Raw genomic sequence first — 22,500 nt, 5'->3', positions numbered from 1 at the left:
CGCACACACCAATAAAATTAGTGGGAATGAAATTGTATGTTCGTCATTGCACGGCGGAGAGAGGGATGGAGGGAGGTCAGAGATAACAAAGTGGACGGGTGGAGGCTTTTCTGCTGTCAGTCTTTCCAAGTTTGACGACAAAGCATTACACACGATATCTGTATGAGGTGCACTGGTGGACAGAATGGGGCGACTGGTGGGAGGGAGGTGAGGGGGAGGAAAGGAGGGGGAGAGAGAGCCGAGGCTGGGAGGAGGAAAGCAGGGAGAGGGAGGAGAGGAGGAGAGGGAGGGATGAGAAGGGAGGGCTGGGGGAGAGGAGAGGACAAGAGCGGAAGAGAGAGCGGAAGGGAAGAGGAAATGACGGGCGGAGAGGAGGCGTAAAGGGAGGGAGGGAGGGAGATGAATGAGGAGAGGAGCGGAGAGAACAGGAAGGGAGAGGACGGGGAGAGGAGGGGAGGGGGAGACGATGGGGGGAGAGGGGAGGTGAGGGGAGGGGAGAGGACCAGAACGTAGAACTGGAAACAGGGGGATGTGTGGTCGAGGAGGTAAAGAGGGAGGGATAGAGTGTTAAAGAGGTGTGGAGCCTGAGACACTGTTCACTGTTCATTAGGGAGAGAGGGTGGGGTGGAGAGAAGGGGTGGAGGAGAGTGCAAAGAGGAAAGGAGAGAGAGAGAGAGAGAGAGATAGAGAGAGAGAGATAAGATATCTCCCTCCATATTTTCCTCATCTCCTCTCTTCCCCCCGTTGCTCCTCTTTTTCCTCCTCTCCTCCCTCTTTTCCTCCCTTCCTCCTCCCTCTTCCTCCTCTACTCCTCCCTCGACCTCTTCCATCTCCTTTTGCTCCTCCTCTTTTCCTCCTCTCTCACCCTCTCCTCCCTTTCTCTCCCCTTCGCCGACAGTATCTCCCTCTCCTCGACACCTCTCCCCCTCTCTCATCTTCCACTCCTCCTTCTTGCTCCTCCCCTCATCTCCTTCTTCTCCCCGCTCTCATCCTCTCACCCCCCTTCTCCGAATTGACCCTCGACCCCTCCCCTTCCGCACTCCCTTTTCCTCCTCTTCTCTCCTCCCCTCAGCTCCACCTTTACTCCCCTCTCCACATCTTTCATTTTCCCCTTCCTCCTCTCCTCCTCCCCTCTCCTCCCCCACGCCACACCCTATTCTCCTCCCCTTACACTTCCTCATCTCCACCTCTTCTCCTCCCCATCCCTCCCCTCCCCATATCTTATCTCCCCTCCATCTCCCCAGCTCTTCCATCTACCTTTCCTCCTCCCACTTGCTCCTCCTTTTCCCCCTTTCTCTTCCCCTGCTCCTCCTCTCAGTCTCCTCTCCTGTGTGTGTGTGTGTGTGTGTGTGCGTGTGTGTGTGTGTGTGTGTGTGTGTGTGTGTGTGTGTGTGTGTGTGTGTGTCCGTGTCCGTGTGTGTGTGTCTGTGTGTGTGTGTGTGTGCGTGCGTGTGTGTACGTTGGGGTGTGTTTGTGGCAGAGTAAGGCATAGCACAACAGCAACAGGAAGACGGGATGGTGGACAACAAAGGGGGGAGGTGTGGAGAGGAGGAGCAGGAGAAGGAGGGAGGAACGCGACACACGAACGCGACTCTCCCCCTCCTCTCCATCGGTGTGCAGTCTGCTTGGTCTAAGCTGTTGATTGGATTCTGATGCATGATGGGGGGATGGATGGATGGAGGGAGGTGGTGGCAGAGGTGGAGGTGCCAGACGGAATACCGGCCTGACACGCCAGTCACCCCCCAGATCGCCCAGACAGAACAGGTCGATGGCCGAGCGGCAGACACACTGATCGTCATTACACCTTGCATATTTCACTTTGGCACGTCCCAATAGCGTCGCATCGCCACCGGAAGCGAAGGATAAACGGAGCAGCCGGGCGCATCGTCCCGCTCGTTCCAGCCGCCGTTTCCACGCATTGGCGTTTAACTCCTCGCCTCCGTCGTATTCTGCGCTAGCGACCGTCCGTGCATTTGAGCGACGGGTTGGTTGTGTCCGCTTCTTCGACTTTGACGGGCCTGTCGCCAGCGCTTTCAGCCGTCGCTGCAGCCTCACAATTCACAGGTTTCACCCCGATGTCGGGACTCAACATGCAACGCCGCCACATGTGTTTCCAGTTTGTTTACAATCCAACGGCAGCACAATACGATCCGACACAAATGTATTTCAAAGGGTCTGACTCGCCCACGCCCCGTGGAGATTGGCATGTAATTAAGACGTAATGTTTCACCATAAAGACAGTGATGTGTCACGCCGCTCGGATGACACGCTTAATAGAACACCCCGTGCAAGATTGCTCATCTTCATCCCGTCTTCTGCTGCCTCAGGTGTTGCTCAGCCCCTTTTTGCCGAACACGTTTTGCAAGTCGACTCTGCTAAATGGACTTTTGTCGACTCTTTTATTTGTGGACTTTTCATCACGATATCAGAAACACGGCTAAATGTTGGCGACTCTGTCCCCCCGATAGAATCCTTTTTCAACAGAGCGACTGCGTGGATGTTGGAGAACTCTCACTGCGTGGTCGGTGAGGTTTACCTGTTCACTACAGGAAAACAAACTGAGAGCGTTTAAGATATTTATTCTGCAGAATATGCAGAAAATATGCAGAAAATAGGTCGGGCCTTTCCTGAGACCCACCATGTGATTCGCTGTTGCCTTCAGTAACACCTGAGAACTTTTGTAACAAAGGACGTTAAACAAAACAGTTGTGCCGTTTTGTGGGCAGGAATGTAAGATAGAGAGGAGTCGAGAGTAATCACCAAACAACACATATGCCACTTGCATTTGGACATCACTTGGTTGTAAAGCAATATCTTCCATGAGCATTTATCATCTGCATTTTTCTCTCACAGGCTGCTAAATGCAAGCGTGTAATTCACAAAGCACTTGCCAACGGTGAAATGCACCGCTAACTGCGTTGCCAAGCAAATAGTGTCTCGGTGCGCCGGTGGTGTTTGCGCCTATTTAAATAAGGTATTATGCATGCATTTGGCGGAGATGCAAATGCATATGAGCCTCGTCGCACATATTGCAAATCCACTTCACAAACACCGGCGCTAATAACCACAAGCAGTGAGAGTGACGCTATTATAATCCACAGAGACCAGGTGGTAACGGCGCGAGACCAAAAAAAAAAGGCAGAGCTCCATGATCGTCTGCAGAGAGCTGGTGCAATTGAAGCACATTTATAAGGGGTGTCACGCCCAGACTTTCCAGTGACTTGAGAATTATATAGTCTGTGGTTTTCAAAACTCACTCCAAAAACTTGTTAAAACTTTGAATAATCTTTTGTACAAAAAAGGTGTTACAAACATTGACAAAAATGGTTCTAGAATTCCTCAATTCCTAAAACTCAAAAGATATTGAAAAAACAACTAAAATTTATAGGGAATAGCCATAAAGTGGTCAAAATTGACATTGAACCTTAGGACCATGGACAGCTCCGCAGGCCGCTGCCTCGGGTGCAGCGGCCCAGAACTTTGCAGAGCAAGATATATTAAATCAACAGTCATCATTGTAATATTAAGAGAACCAATATTTTAAATAAATATTTTAATATTTACACATTTTTTTAATGCAATAAATGAACTGTGCGAAGAGTAAGTTTTATGATAGATTTAGTCATACTATTTAAAAGTTTTATATTCACTGCATATAAAGCTAAAGTATTGTGAAACCCGATTAAGTAAACACTGAGTAAACACAATTTTACATCTTCATTAAACACTTTAAATGAAAATGACTACTGTCCGACAATTATTTTAAGTTTTATATCAATTTAACACTGATAACATTCCTAATGATTTGTCAAAAGGGCAGGTGTAGAGCAGTGGCATAAATGGGTAATGACTCTCCACTGCAGACCCCCTCCCCACTGACGCAAGGATTATTCACTTTGCCACATGGATAATTGCGATCAGACGCAAAAAAAGGGCAAATTGCATTCAGCAGCAACACTTAATGGGCGTGTTTGCGCTGGCATATCATTAGCACAATATTGTATTTACGTGTATATACATGTACGTGTATATGCGTGGATGGCGGGGGCAATTGATACACAATTCATGGTGCTATTAGTGGCCTTAATCCATTCTTTGAGAATTCGCCCCTGTGCGTTAAATCTGTGTCTGGTTTTCTTAAACAGTTTTGAACTGAACTCCTCTCTGTTGTAATGCCAAACTATGACAGAGTCCTGATTGTGTGAGATTTTAACAGAGAGAACGTACAGGTTTTCATGTATGTTAAAATCTCTGTCCAATAATAAAGCCAAACCCTGTATGCGCTCGCTTTTTTCATATTTCCTTTGTGAAATTAATTCACAGATTCTCTCCTGTCTTCCTCAGTTGACATTGGCTCAAGTCAAGATGTTGATTCAGTCCTAAATAATTGTAATAATACTTGCGCCCAGATCTTGGACCAAATTGCACCATTTAAGCAGAAAAAAAGCCCTCTATGGTTTCCCTGCCGTGGATAACTCACAGCATACGTGCCCTTAAAAGGGACTGTTGCAGGGCAGAGCGAAAGTGGAAAGCTTCTAAACTAACAGTGCACCTTGACACTTTTAATACAGACAGATTTTAATACAGAGGTTAAACATGCCAGAGCACGGGGTTTTCTGGACCTTTTCGAAAAAGAACCGACACAACAAAAGGGACTTTCTTCGAGGTAATTAAGCGTGCCACGGAGGCTCCTCCAAGTGTCAATATGGACTCCTCCCCTGAGTAATGTGAAGAAATTTTTAACCTTCTTCGTCAACAAAGTCTCTAGCATCGGAATGAACCTTCCCCCGCCTGCTCAGGACACAACGATTGCTTTTAAAACTACTGCCCTCTTTGAGACCTTTGACACAATATCTATTGACAAGGTCTGACTGAGTTGATCAATAAAATGAAGCCCTCTTTGTGGGCTCTTGACATCCTGCCAGTGAGATTTCTAAAAGGAGTCTACGGATCTGTCAGCCCGTTTATTCTCTCCATAATTAACATATCTCCACTGTCTGGTAATGTCCCTTTTTATTTTAGGAACGCAATTGTTCAACCCCTTCTGAAAAACCTCTCTTTAGACCCTAACTCCCTGGATAACTTTAGACCAATCCCCAAATTGCCCTTTCTCTCCAAGGTTTTAGAAAAAAGTTGTTGCTGAACAATTGACTGCTTTTTTTCAACAGAAACGGACTCTTTGAGACATTCCAGTCAGGATTTAGGGCAAACCACAGCACAGAGACTGTACTCATTAAAGTGATGACTGCACTCCTTAAAGTGATAAATGATACTGCTGGTTGCCGCTGATGCTGGAAAATCTTCCGTTTTTCGTTGATTTCTTTAGTGTAGCCATTGCCAAATCACGCCTCTGCGAAGATAACGAGCGGGGTGCCTCAGGGGTCTGTCCTTGGACCACTCCTGTCCTCTCTCTACATGATACCCCTGGGGCATGTCATCCACAGGCATAATGTGAGCTTCCACTCCTATGAGCATGACTCAATTGTACCTCTCTTTTAACCCCAATGATTTTTTATCAAATTAATACACTCAAGGACTGCCCCCTTGACATCAGATGCTGGATGAGCCAGTACTTTCTGCAGCTAAATATTGATAAAACTGAGGTAATTATTATTGGCCCTGGCACAGCTAGTCCTTATACTGCAAAACACCTGGCTGCTCTGCAAAAATCTGTGGTGTCACCTTTGATAACCACCTCAGCTTGAACAAGCATGTCAACACAGTTGGCCAGTCTTGTTTGTTTTGCAGCTCAGGAGACTCTCCAGGATCAGCAGAAATCTAGAGACTGTTGTACATGCTTTTATTTCCTCTCGTTTGGACTATTCTAACGCTCTCTACGCATGTCTGAGCCAAAAGAGTCTACATAAATTACAGCTCGTCCAAAATGCAGCTGCCAGACCCCTCGCCAAAACCAAAAGAGAGCACATTACCCCCATTTTAGCGTCTCTTCATTGGCTTCCGGTAAATTTTAGAATTGATTTTAAGATATTATTAATGACTTTAACGGCACTGGCACCCGAGCACATCTCAGATCTCCTGACATCATACGTGCCCGGCCGCAACCTGAGATCCTCTGCCAAGGCTCTGTTCGCCATTCCACAAACTTGGCTGAGGAGCAAGGGTGCTTTTCTGTAAGGGCCTCCACTCTCCGGAACAACCTCCCTGATGAGATCAGACTGGCGAGCGCCTTATCCTCTTTTAAATCTCTCGTAAAGACACATTTTTACAAGTGTCGTTTCTCGGGGCTTGTGGTCTGATTTCACTTTAACCTTTTAGGTCACCTCTTAAAACTTATATAAAACATTAAAAAAACGTATATAAAAACACTTGTATATAATGTTTCACTTTACTGATTCCACTATTCCTTGTATGATGTAGCTCTTATGCTCCTAGAGATAAATCCCAGCAAACAACTGGAGCACATGAACAGGTGGAATCATGACCAAGTCGGTCAAAATGGACAAAATCCCGTGTAAAAAGGGAAAAGGCAGCACTGGAGAGGCGTCAGATAAAAAAATGAAGTCACTTTCTGTAGCTGATGCTACAACTTGCACGAACATACTGTAAGTGATATGTTTGGAGCACGAGCAGCAGCAGCACTTAGAATAAGCCGCTAAATATCATTATTATTTAATTTACTTACCAATTCTCTCTTAGCAGTAGCAGTCGTCAGTAGCAGACTTCAGTAGCAGCCTCGAGAACATCTAGAAGCAGAACACAGAGACTGGCAGCCCCTAGAACATCTAGAATCAGAACACATAGACAGTAGGAGCCTCTAGAATCAGGACAGATAGACAGTAGCAGCCTCTAGAATCAGAACACATAGACAGTAGCAGCCTCTAGAACATCTAGAATCAGAACACATAGACAGTAGGAGCCTCTAGAATCAGGACAGATAGACAGTAGCAGCCTCTAGAATCAGAACACATAGACAGTAGCAGCCTCTAGAATCAGAACACATAGACAGGCAGCTGTGTCTATGTCTGTCACGGAGCCTCTCTGATCAGTGTCTCTGTGCTGATTAAAACCAGTGTGTGCAGCGTTGCTGAATCAAAGCCACTTCCAATCAATTCAGGCTCACTATGTGTCTTACTCACCTGCCTCCCTCAGCTCTCTTCTCCTCCTCGTCCTCCTCCTCTTCCTCCTCCTCCTCTCCTCTGCGTTTCCTCCCGTTGTGGTTTATCAGCAGGACTCCTTGGTCCGTGCCGAGGCAGGGCATCTCATTGATCAAGCTGCCAGCCACGGGAGATTGGCCTGGAGAGACTAGAGGACATAGATAGATAGGTAGATAGATAGATAGATAGATAGATAGGTAGGTAGATAGATAGATAGATAGATAGATAGGTAGATAGATAGATAGAGAGATAGAGAGATAGATAAATAGATAGGTAAATGGATGGATGGATGGATGGATGGATGGATGGATGGATGAATGGATGATATACGGATAGACGGATGGATGGATAGCTAGATAGATAGATAGAGAGAGAGACAGAACAAGTTGGAAAAGTAAAGAAGAAATGATTATTTTCTTTTTATTGCTTGTCACTTTTCCATTGCGATGAGGAACACGTTTTCGGCACATATCGCACGCATCTCACCGGAGAGGTCAAAGGTCAACGGGACAGCAGCAACAGAAACCACGAGTGTTCCAGACTGGGCTTTACGTGGTGCAGAGACTTCAGGCCACTCAGTTCTTTGAGACATGCAGGGAGGCAGCCTTTTTACCTTCCTGTCCGGTGCGTGTAATGGGGGGGCGGAGGAGAGGTGACGTCGAGCGTCATCAGCGTAGCGGGCGGAGGAGGAGGAGGAGGAGGAGGAGGAGGAGGAGGAGGAGGAGGACGATGGATGGAGGAGATCACAGGGCCACCACACACCAACAAGCTCTCCCTCCCCCGTACGTCCCTGACAGCCCCGTCCGCTGAGATAAAGCCCTCGACTTCAATTAAAAAGTTTACTCCCAGGATGCTGTTGCCGTGGTGACGATCTCATGCCGTCCTCTCCCGGGGCCGTGACCTTGCATACTAACACGCAGGCACTTGTAAAAGACAACTAGTTCGAGACTCTGACACTCAACTCTGCAAGTCTGTGAGATCAAACATAAATTGGAGTTTGTGCGTGTGCGTGTGCGTGTGCGTGCGCGTGCGTGTGCGTGTGCGTGTGCGTGTGTGTGTGTGTGTGTGTGTGTGTGTGTGCGTGCGTGTGTGAGGTGTGTGTCTGTTATGTGATGTGATCTCAAATCGCTTGAGTTCAAAACAAAACAAAACGACTCCCGTCAGAGGTCGGATGGGAATGAGAACGCGTGTGTTCGCTCGAGTCACTTCAGGACACGACCCCATCTCCCCAGGGACGGGTCTCTCGGATCAGTTCTTCGGTCGCACCCTGAACCCGGCGCTGCGCGGCTGAGGCCTCCCGGAAATCCCGCGCTTTCCCGGGCGCACAATCCGTCTCCATGGCCGAAGCTGAACAGTTCATCAGAGCACGAGGAGCCCGGCTCAGGCGTGGGGCCGGTTTGTGTTAACTTTTACTGTTTTCCAGTAATAAAAAAAAAAGAAAAGAAAAAAAAAACTTTTCCTCGGGTGTGTTTTTTTGGGGTTTTTTTTTAAAGCCAGCGGTCTAATAAAAGGTGCTTGACGCCTTGCGGTAAAAAAAGGCACTTTAAAAACCCAATCAACTGCTTTGTAAGGAGATGAGCTGTCTCCGTTTACCGCACAATGAGTGCAGGGAGAAGGCTGCGGAGGGCTGCAGTCATTGTGCAGTGAAGGGAGACAGCTCATCTCCTGTCCTCCACTCCTCCTCTCCCACCCTCCGTATCATTTTCCGTGCCTTCTTTTCTTCCGCCCGATTCCGATTTCTAAGGAAAGGCTGTTAGGACTCGGTGACGGTGGAGGTGGCGGCGTCGTGGAGGTGGGCCTCGTCCCCGCAGCGGTGGCGGCGAGAGGCCGCTCAGCTACGCGCCGCGTCGACCTCGCGTGAAACCTACTTCCGTTTTTGTTTTTTTCTTGACTAGTACTCACATGCATTTACAAGCAAACCCGTTTTCCAGCGCGGGGAATGGGAAAGGTGATGCAGTTCTTCTGTTCACTCAACGATTCGTCTCCATTTCCGTTCCGTGTGCCTCCACGCCCGGATCGCCGCATCCGCTGCCTGTGCACATTTTTGCATATTAACATCTTTTTGAGTGTGTTTAATGGGTGGTTATCATTTGGGGGTCTTTGAATGAATGTGCTGACTGACACCATCACATACGCGGAAATCAGTATGTTGACATGCACAGTAATCAGGGTGAATAATAGGAAAAAGATGATGTTTTGAATAAGGTGTTAACACGTGTGTTCACATCTGTTCTATTCGAAATATCAACCGGCGCTGGTATGGGGTCGGGGTGGGAGGAGGGGGCCGTGTACATTCTTTGCCGTTGCGAGGCCATTCCTGAAAATGGCTCCGTTTCTGTTTTTTGGTTTTTTTTCCGCCGGTCGGCATTGGTATATGTAAATGTGCTCTTGATCAACGGACGAATCAACCCCAGCTGGGCCGCCCGGGCAGGGCCGTGTGATTGTTGAAAGAGCAAAAAACACCGGATGACCCCTGGCTACATCACTGACGATGTGCGTCGTAAGACGCACGATACAACTTGTTCCACTGATGAGTCAGCTGCTTTCTCGGTAAAATGCACGCGGCTGAAAACTCTGATGTGCGCCTTTTTAAAACGTGCTCAGGCTTTAGCGCTACCCTAAGTGGTCCGCTGAGGTCGGAGCACCAGTTGAAGCTCCCGGCGCCTCCATGACCCCGCCTACCTCCCTCACGCCAGGAGGCCCGTCAGGGGGGAGCAGCTCCAGTGTGTCGAGTGTACCTGTTACCCGTTCCAGTCAATATTGAACCGTGTGTTTACTCTGCGCTAGGGACCCCTGCTACCCCCGCTACCCCCGCTCTGTGCTGTTTACACCGGTCCGCGTGTCCATACGAGGGCCGCACGACATTGGAAAAAAGTGGAGGAAAAAAAGACAACTTGATCTCTATTTGGGAACAATTAACTGTTCTCAGATGATTTGGGTGGTTTTGTAGTGGAGTGCATCTGCATAGAAAATAAAAAAATGAATACACTCTTTCTTTGAAGGAATAATCAAGAAAAACAATGTCAAAAACCAAAACTATTTTGATTAATGATGGAAATAGTTTTGGTTTTTGACATTGTTTTTACTAGTAAAAATGAATATTACAATTTAGTGAAGCCAAGCCAAACTTTCCGAGCGTTTGCTGCGGTCAGCCATGCTCCAGAGTGTAAACAGAAGTGCGTGTGTTTGGGACCTGATTCCCAAATTGGAACCTCGATACCCAACCCTACCAAGAACCCTTAACCCGGGAGTCTTCCATGACGTGTTTGCGTCCTTTCGCCTCACTCGAGATTGAGTCGGCATCAAATCAGGGATGCACAATATATGTCGCGTCAGCATCGCCATGGCGATGCGCATGTCCACATCGCCATGACGATGCTGACGTGACATACATCGTGCATCCCTAGTCCCCACGGACAGAATTGAGCTCTCTAAGCGCCTTACGCTCTCCCGGCAAGATTTGATCTTTGTCTCGAGCGTGGGTGTGGATCAGCTTCCAATGCTAATCTCAAATACAAACACGTAAAGTTTAGAGTCGGGAGAGTTATTTTTTATATTTTTTTATCTCTCCTTTTTAATTTGTTGTTCTTCGCCTCATGGACTCCAACCAACTCTGTCGTTCTTCCGCCACTTTTTTATATCATCCGTGAGACATCGTTCATCATTCCACGACTGACAAATTTCTTAATTCTCTCCGCAGTTCCTTTTTTCGGAAACGTGTGTTTGTCGAAATTAAAGTGGCGGATCGAGAACATCTCAGTGTGAAGGGGTTTTCTGTTCTTCAGACTGATGCCCGAGGCGTCTGCTCTTTGATTGGTCGGAAAACTGACAAGCTGCGTCTCGCCGCCGCTGCTGAGAGCTTCCTGTGATCACGCGCTCCTTTCTCATGGCCCATCTAATCAACTTATCCTTGGCATCTCTTTCCCCCCGATGATTAAGGGAAATAGAATTTCTGATTATTTGTGTGTGTGTGTGTGTGTTTGTGTGTGTGTGTGTGTGTGTGTGTACGTGCCTGTGTGTTTGTGTTTGTGTTTGTGTGTGAGATACAGACACATTTAGATGTGTATACGTGTAAAAAATAAAATAAAAAATTATTAAAGAAAGAAAAAAACAGCGAGAGAAATTGAGTCGCGGCACCATTTTCTTTCAACTGCCCGGGCAGGATGAGAGTGCTTTTGTGCGTTTCCTCATGAATATTTTGGCATTCGTGAGGAACGTTTTGCAAACCATGTGTTTGAATGTCTCTGACCATGAAAGAAACAGTCGTTCCAGTGTGTTGCGCTACTACAAACACTTAGCCTCAGCGGTGAACACCAGCGGCTCAAAACCCAGTGGAAAGTGACACTTTTTCTCTTTCTCATTAGAGGCTGTGGCAAGCATGACATTGATTTTGATGATTAATTATAATAGAAATAAATCTGATGAACAATTTAGTTGTGTGTAATGTAATGCCACTATTCTATGACAAGAGTGTATTATAGAGTATTATAGCAGTGTAATAATACATTCCTGTCTATAGCTGAAGAGCTGTTGGAATTGGAAACACTGCAACACGCAAATTCAGGTCGACAATTTATTTTCCTCAGCTCAACTGATGAAAAAAGAAAAACCCACCAAATTCATGTGTATTTATTGCGACATTTCTGACATTGCCTTAAATTTCTGATTTCCATTTGGCTTAAACGTGTGATTGTGGAATCTTATTTTTACAAAAAGATTCCAATCAGCTCCAATAATCGTAACCGGGCGATTGCATAATAACGTTTACGCATGAACACACACATACACACTCATTGACACGGTCTCTCTTTTTTTTATATTGTACTTTTTGATTGTTATTTTTATTTTTTGACCCTTTACACCACAACTGTTTTCGGTACAAGCATTTCCTCAGCGGAAAGGTCTCCGCTTCATCTGGGCATTTTGGCAACTGAAGCTCTGAAACTTGATCCACCGTAAATTCCCATTTTCCACCGTCGCGTAGAAGGGGGATTATATCTTCCAATAAGCTCAGAACTGTGGCCATTTTATGAACTTCTGGCAGCTTTTTTATCCGCCGGGAAACTTCTCCCGGCCGCCGCGTGGCGTGTGACGGCGGGGCGGGCTGGCGCGACGCTGCTCGCGAACCCGATAACAAAGGGCGGCGGATGTTTATAGCTCTAATCAGAGGGAAACCCGTCCCGGTCCGGTCCGGGCCGCCCTACGGCTCTGTCTGCGGAACCGGGATAAAACTGTCATTATCCGGGATGTCGGCGATATCCGAGCTCCGCGGAGGGGGCTTGGGCCCAAAGTGTGCGTCTGTGTTTGCGTGCGAGTGACTCGATTTTCTTTTCCTACGTGTCTGTGTGAAAAAATCATGGGAAAAAAAAACAAAAACAATGAAAAACAGGGCTCCACCGTCAGTGATCTCCTCCTCTTTTGCTCCTTCTCCTGCGCAGATGGCGGACCAAGCAGAACCTGGATTACTGCTTCCTCATGATGTACGCGCAGTCCAAAGGAACCTACTACGTGCAGGTAGGGACCCCGTGAACTCCCAAGAGAAGAATCCAAACCTCACACGCAGGATTGTATTGTTGCATTACTGCTTCCTTGTGATGTATGCCCAGAAACCCGCTCGCTCAAAGCCCTTTTTAAGTGGGTGCGCGCGGTGCCATCCCGGCGACGCTCACAGGCACTTTGACGTGAACGAGACAAGACCCGGGACAAGAGGATCTTTTTCCAAACCACGAGATATTCAGCGGCTGTGATTTGTGGATTCTCTTTGTGATGTGTAAACAAATCGATATGGTGGCTGGCCCATTTCGCTGACGCAGTGATTTTCGACAAAAGTTGCTTCTGTCTTCAGGGTTACAGATTTCGGGTTAGCAGCTAAAAGCTGAGCGCCGCCGCCTCATCAATAGTAATACTCTCCCTGACTCAGTCGCTTTCTGTTACGTCGGTCTCAAAGGGCTTTGCAGGCCCAGAGGACAGCGCGAAGGCACCGTCTAATCTGCAGCCCTCAGACAGACGGGGAACAGCCCCTGAATCCCACAGACGAAACAGAAGAAGCCTTTGAAAGGGAGCGGGAAGGCCCTGGTTCCGTCAGCGTTTCTGACTGGGAATCTTTGAGCTGAATTTGACCCGTTTCAAATGGAATCGTCACAACCGTTGCGGAGTGACGCTGAGTTTGGTGGAGACTTCAACCTTGGTGAACTCTGGCACAGAAAACCATGGAGTCAGCCAAAAGTGGCTTTTGCCACGTTGACCTTTGAAAGTGCAGCCTGTTTGAGAGTTGAAAACAGATCAAGCTGTCATATTAGCTGTGTCAAATCATTCAATTTCATACAGTTCTGTATAAAATAGGACGGCAGTAAATAAACTGTTGCACAGTAAAACTGTTGTTTTACTGTTACATGTTAGCAAGAAATTTAGCTTGGTAACCATATACTCTATATGGCTTTAGCACCGGTACCACCTACTTGGCAAAAACACGCAAAGGAATTTGCACTGCGACTTCCCGATGCATAGTCAGAACATGGCCATCGGGAACACCGAGACAAGCCCATTATACAACAACAAGAGCGAGAGAGATTGGTGAGATCTGCGTCGCCGGCCCACTTTGACGATGCACCAGCCCGGGGCCGACGACTCACATCTCTCTCTGGCCTGCTGGCAACAAAACTTTTACTTGCTCTGAAAATATCTCTGTTTTAGTGTTACAGTAGCCTGGAGTATCCATCCATTATGCTTATAAGTGGTGGTGTCAAGTGCTGGTGTGCTTGTATGTGCGTCGATGGGGCGGGGTGGTGGAGTATCCGGGGGCTCGTTGTGGTGGGCTGGTGTAGGTAAAGAAAAACAAAGTTAAAAAAACTAGTGATAAACTACAGGAATACAGTGGTGGGAGTAGTAGTTTGCGAAAGTCAGCAAAACAGAAGTGTAAAGCTTATAACCCGGATGTTTAAATTACGTCTCCATCTTAACGTTTAAGTGGACATACAATCACTGAACCTCGCGGCGTCACTCTACCATCTGACGTTGCGGAGCGGATTCCTGCGTCAGTCTCTCCAGACTCCTCGCGATCCGCCTCACGCCCTCAGTCTCGCTGAGCCGCCGTATCGCTCCCGCTCATCCCAGCCCGTTCTTTTTAGATATCTAATAAAAAAGATTTGGGAATACTGAACTAAACCTGCTGCCGCCGCCGGCATCGCCGCATTGTGGGTGTGCTGCGGGTGAAGTTCGCGGCAGCAGCTCTGTCCCCATCTTAACCAAAGAGCTCCTGGTCTCTTTAAGGATGGAGTCTACGCCCGCCGTTCCCCCTGCTGCCGATTCAGCCAATGGGAAGCTTGCAGTATCATTACCCAGAATTCTCTTTTTTTTTTTTGCCACGAGAAAGGCCGCTTCTGACATGGCCGATCCGCCACACAAATCAGTGGTTTGAACACAGAGCTATGATATATCATCTGAGCTACAGTTGTTGAATGACAAATTGACCAGTTCATGTGAACGTATCAGAAAGACAGGCTAATTTGCTGTCGGCAGTTACAACCTTTATCGCAGCCGAATATGAATAGCCAACGCATGGTATTACATTGAAAACGGCCGTACACATTTCGCTGATACGGGGGACTTTATTTGGGTCCCCTCGCTGTGCGGCCGGCCGGGGTCCTTCCCGTTATGTCGCCTAATTGCCACTCAATTCTTCCCGTCTCGATCCCCGCCTCCCCCCTCTCAATTTTCTCCGCTTGTTAAATCCCATTCAGCCCGACGGTTCTGTTTCGCGGATCGGCGGTTAAATTCTCTCGCCTTCAACCCTGTCAGAGCGGCTGACATCCCCCTGCCAGGGCTCTGCTCTTTATCACCAGCTCCCATGAAGCGTTTTGACGCTAACGGAGAGCCGGCCTGCCTGTTTTGACACCACACTCCCTCTGAACTTGTAGTAGATTTATATATATATATATATATATATATATATATATATATATATATTTTTTTTTTTTTTTTTTTTTTTCCCTTTCATGGTGGTTGGAAGAGAAGGAGGGAAAGGAGGTAATTACTGTCAGGTCTGGTCGTCAGAGTCGGGGGGGTAAACGCCGGCAGGCAGCTGCCATCTTGCAAGCCTCGGCGGAGAGACGACCGAGTGTAACTCCGACGCCCCGCTCACCCGGGTTTAAAGGTGTTTGAACCCAGGTGAGCGGAGCTTCAGAGTTACACGCGGTCGTTACATGCCAACACACACACACACACACACACACACACACACACATAGCGGTTGCATTCTTAATGACAGCTGACGGAGTTTGTGTGTACAGCAGTAGCAGCGGCACCTGGGGAGTTATTTGTGTGTGTGTGTGTGTGTGTGTGTGTGTGTGTGTCTGTGTCTGTGTCTATGTGTGCGTGTCTGTCTGTGTACGTTAGGGTGTGTTTGTGGTAGAGGAAGGCAGGTGGAGGTGTAGAGAGGAGGAGGAGAAGGAAAGATGCTGAGGGAATTTGTGTGTGCAGCAGTCGCAGCAGCGCTTGGGGAGTTATTTGTGTGTGTGTGTGTGTGTGTGTGTGTGTGTGTGTATATATATATTTATATATAAACTAGTGCTTCTGCAGATCCACAGCCAGTTTGGTTCGGTTCCGTTGATTCGAGTACATGAAGGTGAAGTAACTGCAGGTTATCAGCTCTGTGCCCGTGGTGTTGCATCCCAAAGCTGCGTGCAGCTGCAGGGGGCTGAAGCAGGGCATGATGGGTAATGACAGGTTGGCGTGAGTCTTATGCCGGAGCCTCACTGCAGAGGGAACAAGCTTCTGAACCCAGAGGAGTTCTCCTTGTTACCTGCTGCTAAGCTCCACACACACACACACACAGACACACAGACACACACACACACACACACACACACACACACACAGACACACAGACACACACACACACACACACACACACACACATACACAGACCTAGAAAAACACACACACACACACACACGAAGACTTTGAAACAAACACACTGACACACACAAACATAAAGTCACACATACATGCACACACACACACACACACACACACACACACACACACACACACACACACACACACATCACATAGACTTAGAAATACACATACATAAAGACACACGCATGCACACACAAAGACGCACTTACACACTGTTAACAAGACACACACAAGTACACATCCATGCATCATAGAATTTTTTTTTAATTTTTCATCTTGTATTCACGGATACAGTTTGACAGAAACGCACTGGCAAATGCAATGCACACACACGCACAAACACACACACTCACACACACACACACACACACACACACACACACACACACACACACACACACACACACACACACACACACACACAGATGCACACAGAAGGTCAGTAATCCCAAAGCAGCGCTGGCTCTCTAGTCACTTTTAGTACACCGTATAATGACTAATATCAGGATTATTTAATTCATCGGCTGTAATTACAGCACAGCCTACAGCCGCACTAATAGGAGCGGCCATTATGTTTTCACTCACCGTGGTAGTTCTGTTTACAGCCCAGGAGGGTTCAATTATTGGCCCGTTTGGACCATATGTCGACAATCACAAAACCCCATCGCTGCAAATTACAACTATTAGTATCTAATTAAAGTTAATCACAGATGTATTACGTTGTTACCCCCCCCCCCCACCCCCACCTCGTGATAAATCCAGAACAAAGGCTGAATTTGTCTTCTCCTCTACTCTCTGCCGCTCTCGCTGTCCTCCTCTCCTCTGTTCATCCCTCCTTTCTTCCGTCGACATCAGCTGGAGGACGACATCGTGGCCCGTCCCAACTACTTCACCACCATGAAGAACTTTGCTCTGCAGCAGCCTCTGGAGGACTGGATGATCCTGGAGTTCTCGCAGCTGGGCTTCATCGGTGAGACGCTGCAGACTTTGATTTGTTAGTTGTAGTTACTTTCTAGTACACATTGAGCACAACAACTGTGTATTACCTTCAACTGTCTGTGTCTGTCTGTCTGTCTGTCTGTCTATATATATCTCTCTATTTGTCTGTCTGTCTGTCTGTCTGTCTGTCTGTCTGTCTGTCTGTCTATGTCCGTCTGTCTGTATCTTTCTATTCATCTATCTATCTGTCTGTCTGTCTGTTTCTCTGTCTGTCTGTCTGCCTGTCTGTCTGTCTGTCTGTCTGTCTGTCTGTCTATCTATCCATCTATCGATCGATCGATCTATCTATCTATCTACAGTATCTATATCTTTTCTATCTTAACTCTTATCCCCAGATACATTGCTGTGCCAGGAGCTGTGCTCGATAATACAGTTAGAAGAAGGTGGAGAAAGGTGGATGAAATGCGTAAAAAGAAAGTGCGTGAGGAAACCCGTAAAAACAAAAATATTAAATGGTAACGAAAAGAAGAAAGGGGAATAAATTGTGTTGCAAGAGCTGCCGGATACAAATCACTCAAACACCCTTGTGGTGACAGTCTCATCGCTGACATCTGCATGTTGCAAATTAAAACAAGGTGCTGATAGGAGGCGACATTTCTTTCCCGCGGCGGTAACGGCTTCTGGTTTCACTTTCAGAAAAACCCAATTTCAAGGGCTGCTGATATGGGATCTGAGCTGCAGACGCCCCGACCTCTGTACAAATTATTGGCCACCCACAGTGAATTAAACCCACCAATTCATTAAAGTGCCAGCCTTCCAGATCCAGTGAGCGGACGCCGGCGCGTGGAAAGCGGGGTCCACTTGGTCGGAACCGCCGGAAATTGAATTTATTTTCCGGGGCAGGGACTCTGTCTCCGTGCTCTGCGATGAGCGGGTCGAGGTGCTGTCCTGTCCTGTAACTGGACTCGCCTGACGTCTCTATCGCCGCCCATGAGCAAGGCAGTAAGGCAGTAAAAACCCTGAGCCGTCACCAGCTCTATTTCTGCTGAGCGCTTTGGTACGAGGTACAAGATTCAAGGATCTTACTGATTTAACACTAAGAAGAAGAAGACTTACTTTTAGTATAAAATCCGAATAAGACGACTGCTTATTTATGATATGTATTATTTGTTCAAGCAGTCGTGCTTCCTGCTTTTCAAATGGAACAAATTTTTGTGCCAAAAATATTCATCAGCTTAATTTTAAGGAAGGTTTCTCACCGCGCCGCTCGAATTTTCCAAAACCACAAAATAGAGAGAATATCATCAGGAAAATGGTGGGTGTGCAGACTCGTAAACGGGCGGAAGCTCCATCTGACACCACTGCAGTCCTTTTTTTAAATTTGTGTGTATTTTTCTGGGCTGTTTTCTCATTTTATTGCAGAGAGAGACAGGAAATCGGGTGGTAGATAGAGGGAGAGATACGCAGCAAAATGGCCACAGGCGGAATTAGAACCTGGGCTGCTGCAGGCGTTTTTCCTGTATGCTATGCATGCTCACTGTATCTGGTTGAGCCAACAGGAAGCCCGCTCCTTTCACTTTTGCACTCGGTTACCATGGAGAAGCTGTGATAGTTTTTGTCTCCGGGGAAGACAGAGTCCACTTGCCCGCTGCAGTGGACCCAAACTGGAGCCACTTCGTCCGCCAACCCGGGGAGCGCCAGGCCCAAGGGCGATGGACGGTCCGGGATGAGCAGTGAATAAGAACAGAAGGAGCGTCACCGCGGACACCCCCAGGGGGGGCCAGCACGCTCGCGCACCCTTGTGTCTTGCCCCGTTCCACTTTCCCCAAATCGGTTTGAGAGGCTTGGCGTCGCGTGTTTGCCGAAATAGGAAGCTTGCCCCTGCGATCTCATCCGCCAGCGCTTCATCTGTCAGATGAGACGGAGAGTTACCGAAACGGAACCGCATCCGTCAGTTGACCGACGATAATCGGTGGAAACGGGGAAGTTTGACCTCGAGGAGGAGAACGGTTTGCCCCGGCGCGTTATGAGACTGATGCCAGCGCAGTTTCACAATCCTGACCCGTATGCCCCCACCCTGCCATTCTCTATTCATAGCCATAGTGTGTGTGTGTGTGTGTGTGTGTGTGTGTGTGTGTGTTTTGTTCTGTTTCGGGGGGGGTGTCTTGTGATTTAATGAAGATCAGTAGATGAGTAGTACACACACAGACAGGCACAGAGTGTGTGTGTGTGCGTGTGTGTGTGTGTGTGTGTGTGTGTGTGTGTGTGTGTGTGTGTGTGCGTGTGTGCTTTTGACTGTGCGTGTGTTTGTGCATATCAACGTGTGTCTTCTCTCTATGTGCTTATTCGTTTTCTGTATGGAAAAAAAGGTGTTTTTTTAGGCGTTTGTGCGTATGTGTGTGTGTGTGTGTGTGTGTGTGTGTGTGTGTGTGTGTGTGTGTGTGTGTGTGTGTGTGTGTGTGTGTGTGTGTGCGTGCTCGTGTGTGTAAATGTGTGTGTGTGCACTGTCTGTATCATGTGAGAACTGAGGGGATGTTGTGTTGAGATGACAGTCGTCTTGTGCGAGCCAGACAGCGGGGGGCCTGCAGCAGATCCGAACCCAGACACAAAGCAGCCTTCTGTCAGCCCCGCCGCCAAGTTCCAAGCCCCCCACGCATCACAGTCCAATCCCACTGCAGCAGCGCCGTTTAAAAGGGAAATTCCCCTACACAGCACCTTTAAACTCATTAAACGGATCAACGCTGGTAAAATAGGAGAATAGGTTAAATATTTTTACCCAAGCGTTGTTGAAATGGTAATCCTGAATAATCCAGATTATATTGTTTAAAATATCCCATATTTGATATTCCTCCCACATTTTTTTCGCTGGTGCTTCATAAGAAACAGCGTTCAGTGGGTTTGCGCTACGTATGTTGTTCTTGGTGGCGGGGTTCACCTTTTGCTGCAAAAATTGCCGGCAGTCGCGGCGAATTTGATAATGCAGCGTAGCTGGTTGTGGTCAATAAACCGTGAAAATTGATAAACATTCACAGAAAGAACAACCTCGGATGAAAAAATATCCCAACCACCTCAAGTGACCAATCCAACCAACTCTACTGAGCACCAACTGTCTGAGCTAACGGGGTGTTTCAGAACCTAAACTCTGATGGAAGGCCACACTAATGGCGATAATCATGTTATGACAATAATTGGATTGAAGTGTTTACATGCAAAGCATGAGAGCAATAACAGCGACGGTCCCGGCCTCGGGTTCTGTCAAAGTCAAACTGAAGTGCCGCCTTCCCCGACGTGAACTGCCTTGACTCCAGTGGCTCTCTTAACTATTCCGGCCTTAATGCAACTTTTTGCAGTTTGCTGAACACGCTGAACTCTTCTGACCTATCTCCGCCCGGAAAGCGGGAGCGCTCCCCTCGGACCTCGCTCGACTGCCAAGCAAAGACCAGCGGTAGAAAGTGGTCTTACTGGAATTCGCCCTTCTGTTTTAGTTGTTCTCTCGGTGTTGTTCAGTAATCCAGAGATATGGATTTGGACATGTGAGCATTTAGAAATGTGAAAGAAAGCAGTAAGAAAATGTTACCTGAAAAATAAAACATATCCAAGTTAATTACCTTGGATATTAAGAATAAAGAATGACTATGATCGGATTATGATTGTGCATTAGTCATGCTCACGGGGCGGGAATTCCCCATAAAACAGCTCCAACCAGCATCACAAACTGTTAGTCATGAAAAAAATTGGTTAGACAATCATTATGTGAAGGAAACTGCTCGAACCGTCAGTAACAATGCCACCGTCATCCAAAAGTGCTCCAACCCTCTAAACTGCACCTATTACTTACCCTCTCTCTCTCTCTCTCTCTTACATAAAATTACACAGCCCCACTTTCTTCCCGTGAGCCTCTGCTGCTCCACTTTACTCTAATAGGTCCCTAAGCTAACCCCACGCACAAAAGCAGTCACGCTCCGTCTCTGTCTATCAATCTCTCTCTCTCTCTCTCTCTCTCTCTCTCTCTCTCTCTCTCTCTCTCTCCCTCTCTCTCTCTCTCTCTCTCTCTCTCTCTCTCTCTCTCTTGACCACCCCCTCCCAGCAGCCTTTACACAGCCCCTCATTACACGAGAACCCCCCTTGGGGGAAAGCGTGGAAGCAGGGGCTTCATAAAACTATCCTCAGTTCAGTCCAATTCCATATCTGTCACCCCAGTGGCAAATTCAACCTGTTTAATGAGGCTATTTCATGGAGACTAGGCGGAGGTATTTTAGTAGAGGCGAGGGTAAGGGTAGAGAGCGGCACGGGCGGTATTTGCCAGATTAGAAGGGTATAAACCAGGGTTGAGTGGTTGCCATGGGTATTTGTAAGGGTGTTTTGGTCTGTCAGAATATTGGAGTATCTGTCTGTGTAATCTCAGAAGTAGGGCATTTATCAGTGTAGAAGGATCTTTGTCCATGGAGTATGGTATTAAATGTGTAGTAGGGTATCTACTGTACCGGTGTAATAGGGTATTTGTTTTGTAGTAGGGTGACTCTTGGTGAAGTAGGGTATACACCAATCAACCATAGCATTAAAACCACCACTAATAATCATGAATATTGTGTAGCTCCCCATCGTGCCGCCAAAACAGCTCTGACCCGTGGAGGCATGGACTCCACCAGACCTCTGAAGGTGTCCTGTGGTTTCTGGCAGACGTTAGCAGCAGATCCTTTAAGTCCTGGAAGTTGAGAGCTGGGGCCCCCAGGGGTCGGGCTTGTTGTTCCAGCACATCCCACACATGCTCCATCAGACCCTCACCCGGCCATCCAATTGATGTAGAAGAAAACATGATTCATCAGACTCGGCCACCTTCTTCCATTGCTCCATGGTCCAGTTTGGACGCTCACATGCCCTTTGTAGACGCTTTCGGCGGTGGACAGGGGTCAGCATGGACACTCTGACCGGTCTGCGGCTACATAGCCCCATATGCAGCAAGCTGTGATGCACTGTGTGTTCTGACACCTTTCTATCATAGCAGCAAAACTTTTTTAGCAATTTGTGCTGCAGTAGCTCTTCTGTGGGATCGAACCAGACGGGCTAGACTTCACCTCCCACGCGCATCAGTGAGCCCATGGGCGTCCATGACCCTGTCTCCGGTTCACCAGTTGTCCTTCCGTGGACCACTACTCGTAGGTACTAACCACTGCATACCAGGAACACCCCAAAAGACCTGTTGTTGTGGAGATGCTCTGATCCAGTCGTCTAGCATCACAATGTGGTCCTTGTCAAAGTGGCTCAGATCCTTACGCTGCTTCAACACATCAACTTCAACAACTCACTGGCTTTAATGTTGTGGCTGATCCGCGTATATCCTGTTGTAGAGTAACTTTTGGTGTAGGGGTGGAGTAGGGTGGATATCAGGGTAACTGGGTACTTTTGTATCTATTGGTGTAGAAGGGCATTTATTGTGTAGTAGGTTTACGTATTTATCATGTAATAAGGTATAAATTGGTGTAATTGATTATTTATAGGTGTAGTGGGGTAGATGTCAGGGTAACTG

The 22,500-nt window shown here is 47.5% G+C and overlaps 1 protein-coding gene across 1 annotated transcript in view; it reads left to right on the top strand.

Moving 5' to 3' along the window:
- Nucleotides 1-22,500, top strand: part of mgat4b (alpha-1,3-mannosyl-glycoprotein 4-beta-N-acetylglucosaminyltransferase B) — a 107,491-nt gene that overhangs the window by 70,725 nt on the left and 14,266 nt on the right. Inside the window, exons 7-8 of the mRNA XM_080007850.1 lie at nt 12,554-12,629; nt 16,890-17,004. Coding sequence (XP_079863976.1) covers nt 12,554-12,629; nt 16,890-17,004 — 191 coding nt within the window. The remainder of the gene's footprint in view (nt 1-12,553; nt 12,630-16,889; nt 17,005-22,500) is intronic.

The sequence above is a fragment of the Zeus faber genome, assembly GCF_960531495.2.
Source record: "Zeus faber genome assembly, chromosome: 10".
In the NCBI taxonomy this organism is placed as follows: Eukaryota; Metazoa; Chordata; class Actinopteri; order Zeiformes; family Zeidae; genus Zeus; species Zeus faber.
Note: the sequence above shows the minus strand (reverse complement) of the source record. Positions and strands in the feature narration are given on the sequence as shown.